At 39.7% G+C, this 8,407-nt stretch overlaps 1 protein-coding gene across 1 annotated transcript; it reads left to right on the top strand.

Moving 5' to 3' along the window:
- Positions 1-6,018: 6,018 nt before the first annotated feature.
- On the top strand, positions 6,019-7,886 carry LOC111973445 (left-right determination factor 2-like). The gene is made up of 4 exons (XM_024000811.1): positions 6,019-6,345; positions 6,593-6,839; positions 6,962-7,201; positions 7,334-7,886. Exons 1-4 carry the CDS (start codon positions 6,075-6,077, stop codon positions 7,656-7,658), a joined length of 1,083 nt encoding a protein of 360 aa, XP_023856579.1. The 5' UTR covers positions 6,019-6,074; the 3' UTR covers positions 7,659-7,886.
- The last annotated feature ends 521 nt before the right edge of the window (positions 7,887-8,407 follow it).

Below are 8,407 nucleotides of genomic sequence, written 5' to 3'. Positions count from 1 at the left end.
CTTAGACTTTCTTTCAATGAAAATTACAGCAAATGGAATTGAAATAGAATTGATCCCCAACCCTGCTTAACAGACACACGCATCCTCCTGGAAGCACTGTGGATCCTGCCCCCTGCCCTGCTACCACAGAAACCCCAGCCGAACAGGCCTAAGTGAAGAAAATGGAATGGCATCAAACACATCAAACCACGTGTTTGCTGTATTTGATACCATTCCTCCTATTCCACTCCATCCTCCCCAATTAAGGTTCCACCAACCTCCTGTGAAATGACAGATCTATAACTCACATTTCTATGTCACCCAAAAAATGTATTACATATTGCAGCTTTAAGATAAAGGCTCCAGATTTAGAACAGAGGTACATTTATGGACCCTAAAAAATATTTAGATATGGAGCCACCCCAAAATGGCTGCATAGGATAACACTATTGTACAATTCAGAAAGACTATTTAGAGATAAACACACAAAATTTGTCACACAGGTAGATTCATGTACCCTCAAAAGATTTAGATATGAAGCCACCACAAAAGATTTAGATATGAAGCCACCACAGAGTTTGCACCTGGGGGCCATGACAGTCAATTTATGAAATGGACAGAGAATTTATTTGGAGATTTGCAGATGAAATTTGGCTCAGATGTAGACTGAGGTACCCTGAAAATATTAAAATATGGAGCCACTACAGATTTGGCCCCTGGGGGCCATGGCAGCCATTTTACTAAAAGGCTGCAGACTGTACAACTATTTTACAAACCTTAAATCTATAGAAAGTAACCTTCTATACTTCTTAGGTTTTTTTAAATCACATATTCTGGCCTATACCTTTTGCCCTGGATCTCCTGGAAACCAAAAGGTTTAACAGTTACACACAGTATATTACAAGGAGTATGAAAGGCCTTTAGAATTGTAACATTGTATAACCGACAGTGGCCATTTTGGAAGATGGCGGCCACGGCCCCTGAGGGCCAAACCTGTGGTGGCTCCATATCTTAATCTTTTCAGGCTACATAAATCTACTGCTGTACCAAATATGGTGTGTTTACCTCAAAATAGTCCTTTTAAATTGTAAAATAATATTACCCTATGTGGCTATTTAAAAAAAGGGATGCCACACCCCCCGGGGGCCAAATCTGGGTTGGCTCCATAATCTAAATGTTTTCAGGGTCCATAAATCTACCTCTAAGCCAATTTGTAGCCTTCATCTTAAAACAATCCTTCTGAATTTCAAAATAGTGACACCATTAAGTAGCCATTTAGAAAAATGAATGCCATTTCCCCAGGGACCAAATCTGGGGTGGCTCCATATCTAAATATTTTAAGGGTACATAAATCTGGTCATGGCTAGAAGGGATCCAGCTTTTGTCAAATTTACATAACAAAATATATATATATATTTTTGCATTTTAGCTAACCCTAACCCTTTTCCTAACCTTAACCTAATTATCCTAACCTGCTAAGTTAATTCTCTTAACCTGGTAGGAAATGTAAAATCTGACAAAAGCTGTATCCCTTCTAGCCGGGACCCATGAATCTACCTCTGTGCCAAATGTGGTGCTTTTATCACAAAATGCATGATGGTTTTGCTTCGCTGCCCCACTGCATTCCCCCCACTGCCATCCCCCACATTTAATTTTATTGTGTGTAGTTTTTATAGAATTTTTTACTTTGTTTATTTAAGGGCTCATAAATAAGCATTTCACGGTAAGGTCTACTACACCTGTTGTATTCAGCGCATATTCAGCATTTCATTTGATCGGTATAGAATGGAATGACACATTTAAGAATAAGAACAGGCCCTTTAATTGCTTAACATAATTTATTTTTGTATCTGCACATTACATTGAGTAATGCTGCATTCATAACCAAGTGGGAAGGTGGTAATTACCATTTGTGAAATCGTAAATACGAGTTGGGTGCATCACGTTTTGAACTGGACAATACAATCAAACATGGAGGTCATTAAAATGTATATCCAGAGCTGATTTCACTTTTTTTTWAATGAAATTACAAGATGTTGTGAACACAGCATTAGCAAGAAACAAACACTAAATAATTTTGGGATAGGCCACAAAGTAGTTTACATGGCTAGCTTTTTTCTTTAGTTACCAGCCAGAGAAATTGGAATAATCTAATAGATTTTCATTTTTCAATGGAGCTCACCAGATGTCAAATATGTGAACTATTGACTTCATTGATTGACAATAATATTCATTATCTCCACATTATCTTCCAGCGTATCAACCAATGTTGGTATTCTTGCAGCTTATTATCAGAAATAAAAGTACTGCTAGCATAATATGATGTTGTCGAGCTATCAACATGAAATGCATTTACATTTCAAAGACAATAGTTCAAACATGTTATGGGTTTAACAGTTGAAAATAGTGTTCAAAAACTATATTTTATTTTGTTAAAAAATCTTCCACCACCCCTATGATCTAGAAGGTATAAAACCATTGTGTTATATTCTGTGCCATTAAATATGCGTATCGGGGTTGAAATAATAAAGCAAACATGTTTATTATTATATTTTCAACACAGGCTAGTACTAGGCCAAGGAAGTGGCAAATTGGATCTGATGACATATCTTGGAACAACCGCGCCCCCTGGCGAATCTTCGCAGCCGTCAATTCTGTATAATTATTCGATGGGGATGGTTACCTTGTACCGGTAGGTTTGATTCAAGGATATTACTTACGTTCGTTCATTCGTTTACCGCAGGACTCTCGAACTCTGTTCCTGAAGAGCTACCGTCCGTAGGTTTTCGCTCCAACCCTAATCTAGCCTACTTGATTCTAATACATAGCTGGTTGATAAACTGAACCAGGTTAGTTAGTTTACAACTGGGGTTGACTTGAAAACCTATAGGAGGATAGCTCTCCAGGAACAGGATTGGAGAGCCCTGGAACTTTACCGACTCCTTTTACTGATGTTTTGAATCGAAACGAGTTGCGTACAGATACCGATTGTAGATTTGACAATCATCCAGAAGGTAATTAAAAGTTACTTTAATTGATTTACATCACGTTTGTCAATCATTTCTTAACAATGTCAAATATGGAATCTCACCTGTCAAGTAAGCATCTACAGTAGATAGATGTATACTATTGTAGCCTGGGTAGGGCATAGAGGCAATTTGATACAATATTCCTTTTCAAGATAATAAGTCTCCAATAGTCTCTGAACAGACAGAAATAAACTACTATGATAAAACCAAGTATTCATATTCCTTTGGAGACCCTATTAACTGTGATCAAATATAAAATATACACAATTAGGCTATAGCCTTGTCAATTAAATAGCCCATACAACTGACTGTCCAGCCTGGTCTGTTGGTCCCTGCACAGGATTATTGGCCAACATTGGCCACTTGAACACTGGGCAATTAGCCTACAAGTAGAGCAATTCATGTGCAAACATTGCATTTCTTCAATATTTTATGTTGAGATCAGGCAGGATAAAGCATGATATAGCATAATTAGGAAGTTAGTGACAATAATGTAATGTCATTTAAATAATGTGGGCTACAACTTCAATATTGACTTTTACACAGCTTCATTCTCTCATTTGAGATGCTCAAAATAATAGGCCTAGCCTGCTGATTTTGTGCTGAAGTGAAGTCCATGCAAATGTACAGAAACTTATACACTTTACATTTTGATGAATGTAATTTTAAGCTCTTTCTCTATAATCAATTCAAACCATGGAAGGAGAACGGATGTTTGATTTTACAGTCATGTGCATCATTACACCATTTTGTAATGTTTAGATGCATAGGGAGGGGGATTTTATGTTTCACAAAAGGAAGCGGATCACAGATAAATTGGACAGCTTTTCTAATGCAGATGTGAGATGTTAACTAACACTTCTGTTGTTGATTGTAGGAGCTGGCAGGCCTCTGATTGAAGAGGAATGGCACATTGGGAGAATCAGATGCATCTGTGCTTGGAACCAGCGCCCTGTCTTGTCTGTGATTGAGAAGGGAAGGGGGAAAGACTGCCAAATATCACACAAGGTATTTTAATTTACTAAATTAGGGGTCCAAATGGAAGGGAAAGTTTTGTGCTTTCAAGAGATCACTGAAATCCATAGGCTATGTATAGGCTGACCCAATGCATCTGGTCTGAATTCACATGTCTCCTGTGGTGTTTCTAATCATCAGACAATCTTATTGAATATTCCAACTTTACATTACAAACTACTTTGTTAGTGAAAGGATCACACGTTCACTGGTGTGGGAATTATTGTAGCCTATAATGTATATAAGTAGTATTGATTTTAATATTTCTTAAAATGCAAATAATTGTTTCACATGTTTATGTAGACTTTAGGATGTAGTGATTGATGTATGCAGACTTGGGTCAAATACATACTGTATGTCATATAATTTGGTGCACATTCCATAGGCAGTGTACCAGGTAAAGTAAATCATGCATAGTTTAGGTATTTGCCAAGTCTATTTGACCCAGGTCTGGATGTATGCAGCCATACATTTCAGGCACTTTAACTAATAAGTGGGAAACAAGTTTCAAGCTTTTATTAGTTGTATATACTGTACAGGATACACATGGTATACATCCTTTTATTAGTTGTATATACTGTACAGGATACACATGGTATACATCCTCCAACGAAATGCTTACTTGCAGGTTCCTTCTCGACAATGCAACAACAATAATAAAATATAAGAATATGAACATAAGGTAAATGGCTCACTAGAATAAACATTTTGTAACAGCCTTGAAAACAGTAGTTCCAGAGGAGGGCATTGAGTGTGGTCTTAAGATGAGGCTAACAATGTCCCCCTGACAGTCATCTGTCATTTACTCTTCCTGTGTCCTCCTTTAGTCTGTCTGACATCTCCGAACAAATAAGCCCCAATACACAAACACAGACTAGGGCCCACTCTAGGAAAACCAGCCACTCTTCTAATGTTTGTGTGACAAAATAGGCAAGGCAAATCCTGCAGTGGAATCAGATAATCATCAACATGTGAAGAGCCTCCCAATCCACATCCTCACTCCGGCCCTTGGATTAACTGTCTGTTTGGCTAATCATTTTAATCTGTCCGAGGGGCAGAAGGGGTGATGGGTTTGGAATAAACATCTAATCCCCTTGGCCCCTCCTCCCCCTCCTCCCCACACAAGTGATGGGCCATACATGGTGCCCCTGATCAACTAAAATGGCTGCTAGACAGACAGAAATAAACACTGACAGACAGTTGCCAGACTGGGCTTGCTTTATATTGTCCAGTGGAATGTACACATTAGGGTGTGTAGGCTGAGAGGGTACAGCACAGGTTCACGTGGGCAGGGGCTGTCTGGAACACCTGTGCAGATGTCGACAACAAGAAGAAGAGTCAATGGGAGGMATTTGTTATAAATAAATATATATTATATATTAAATGTACTTAAGTATTGATCAAAATATTTTATAAATCAAGTGTCCATCCTTTGGGATGATTTTAACATATAGGAACATTTAATACCAACCAATTTGTAATCATCTCATCCTGCAAACTAACATTACTTAGAACTACACTACAAATAGGCTACTACATATATGCCTCTGGATCAATTCAATATTCTCAACCCATAACAATCCAATAACTATGCTGTGTTTAGGAGTTTTGTTACTGCAACTTATTTATGTTTTTGCCACAAACATCACTAGACTTCCTAATGATATGGAGGAGACTGAATTTTACAAATGATTTGTATAAAACTGAAGGATATAAATTGTATAAAATCCCTTTATGATTTTAGAGGAATGGTGTTTAAATTAATCTATAAATTAAACTGATACAATATAATCTGGTGAAATAGTTGCCGTTTTAAAGTATGGCACTTCTGATGTCCTGACGGGAACGTGGCTTTTAATGTCACACTTTTGTTGAGATAGTCTATCGTTCCCCCTGCCCAACCCCCTCATTCTCAATATGCGAATGACTGACTGGGAGGGCCAGGTGTTTATAAGGGCCCCCTGATGTCAGAGGACCACTTTCTCGCTCTGAGCTTCTCTGCTACTGTAGTTGTCTTCTCCTTGCTGGACAAGGCACCCTTTTGGAAGATTTATGATGGATTTTCTCCGTGCTTGCGTTTTGTGTGCTGCAGCTTTATTCACCGTCTCCAAAGCTTTCACGCACACGGACATGAAGGATGCCCTGCTTCAAAAACTTGGACTGGATGAAGTTCCGAAAATTCACAAAAGGGATTTGGAGAATCTTGTCATTCCTGCGCACATTAAGAATAAATACCTGTCAATGCTGAAGCTGCACCACGAAAGGCGGCGCAGGTCTCTGCCAAGCTTGGCGGGGATTCTGAGGGGAATCCCAGGAAATGCAGGTAAGATCATTTTCTAGTAGGCCTGCTTGAGACATAAAATACATCTGATTATATATTTTTATATATATAAAAATAGCAATATATTGCTTGGATGTTATACATACTTGTTGCAGACCGAGTTTTGTACAGGTGCACAAATGACTGTTTTGTGTACTCGCATTTTGTGTGCACTCATAGTTTCAACCCATTCATGTTAGTGAGAATTTTAGACTCAATACTTAATAATTTCTATGTTCTGTTCCATTAGACATCTATGGGGAGTTTGTGTACTCGGACACCACTCGGCAACGGATGGTCTTTGACATGGACACCCGCATCCCCCATAATAGCGAGGTGACCATGGCCGAACTGAAACTGTACAAGAAAGCCCCTCCTCACAAGCGCTCCATGCCGGAGAAGAGGAACCACCGTCCGGTTAACAACGCCAGAGTCTCCATCTACTGGGTTCAGATGCTGGAGAACGGCTCCAACACAACATCTCTGGTGGACTCACGGTAAGATTTTACCCAAAGCCATGTCATGTCCAGATCATTTCCTTTAGGCAATGTGTTGTTCTTTGTTCTTATAATGTAGAACCTATGTGCAAGGTTTTTAATCAACCATTTATTTCCTGTAGGTTGATCCCCATCCATGAGACTGGCTGGATAAGCTTTGATGTCACCCAGGGTGTGCACTATTGGTCAAAGACGCAGCAGAAAACACCTATGAACCTGGAGGTGTGGATCGAGGGCGAGAGACCTGGCAGCTACGCGGCAGAAATGGCCAAGAGTGTCCACTTTACCACCCAGGACCAGACGGAAAACACCTTGGGAAAACCTGAACTGATCCTATACACACTCAACCTCGAAGAGTTTGGGTAAGGCGCGCTTTGTTATGCAGATTCAGAATATTTTTTTACATTGTCATGTCGGTCCAGTAACAATTACCCTACCTTTACGCATCAATTAGTGCAAGTTAACTTACAACTCCCTATTCATTTTCTGCTTAGGTCTCGAGGTGACTGTGAAATCAATCCAGATAAGGACACGTGCTGCAGAGAAAAATACTTCATCAATTTCCGCGCGCTCACGTGGACCCAGTATTGGATAATCGAACCCGCGGGCTACCAGGCCTACCGATGCGCTGGGGGGTGCAAGCAGCCCAAGCGCAACTACGGCTACGGGGAGCGGAAGTGTACCATCGCGGAGAGCGCACCGCTGCCCATGATGTACCTGGTCAAGAAGGGCGACTACACGGAGATAGAAGTGGCCGAGTTCCCCAACATGATCGTGGAGTCGTGTGCCTGCACCATGGACAACATCTCCATAGTTTGAAGTCAAGCGTTGTGGACTGGGCAGGGCACCTCCAAATTATCTCCAAGTACTTTTCTATTGAAAATGGGAATATAATAAGAGGGAGCATGACAGATCTCTTGAGACAAATTCTATTCACAAGCACTTTGTATTATATTTTGTAAATAATTAATTCATCATTTAGACTGTATGAGTTGTATACTGTATTGCTCAGGAGAAACGGTCTGATTTTGTCTCAAATGTTATATTTTTAAGCTGTAAATACTATGGATGATTTCAGAATTAAATATAATTTTTTTCTATTAAGAAGTCTGATTTTGTTATTATTTTCCATAAGGCACGATTGGGAAAATCATACTGTCAGGCTATAGACCTCAAGGCATCTTTACACCCATCATACTATGTCAGGCTATAGACCTCAAGGCATCTTTACACCCATCATACTATGTCAGGCTATAGCCATCAAGGCATCCTTACACCTATCATACTATGTCAGGCTATAGCCATCAAGGTGCCCTTACACCCATCATACTATGTCAGGCTATAGCCATCAAGTCATCCTTACACCCATCACACTATGTCAGGCTATAGCCATCAAGGCATCCTTACACCCATCAACACTATGTCAGCTATAGCATCAAGGCATCCTTACACCCATCCACTATGTCAGGCTATAGCCATCAAGGTCCTTACACCACATACTATGTCAGGCTATAGCCATCAAGGTATCCTTATACCCATCACACTATGTCAGGCTATAGACATCAAGG

Source organism: Salvelinus sp. IW2-2015, linkage group LG14 (genome assembly GCF_002910315.2).
Source record: "Salvelinus sp. IW2-2015 linkage group LG14, ASM291031v2, whole genome shotgun sequence".
Lineage (NCBI taxonomy): Eukaryota > Metazoa > Chordata > Actinopteri > Salmoniformes > Salmonidae > Salvelinus > Salvelinus sp. IW2-2015.
Note: the sequence above shows the minus strand (reverse complement) of the source record. Positions and strands in the feature narration are given on the sequence as shown.

Coding starts and splice junctions, on each gene's coding strand:
- LOC111973445 (XM_024000811.1), top strand. CDS start 6,075: ATGATGGATTTTCTCCGTGCTTGCGTTTTGTGTGCTGCAGCTTTATTC. Junction 6,346..6,592: donor GGGAATCCCAGGAAATGCAG/GTAAGATCATTT, acceptor CTGTTCCATTAG/ACATCTATGGGGAGTTTGTG. Junction 6,840..6,961: donor ACATCTCTGGTGGACTCACG/GTAAGATTTTAC, acceptor TATTTCCTGTAG/GTTGATCCCCATCCATGAGA.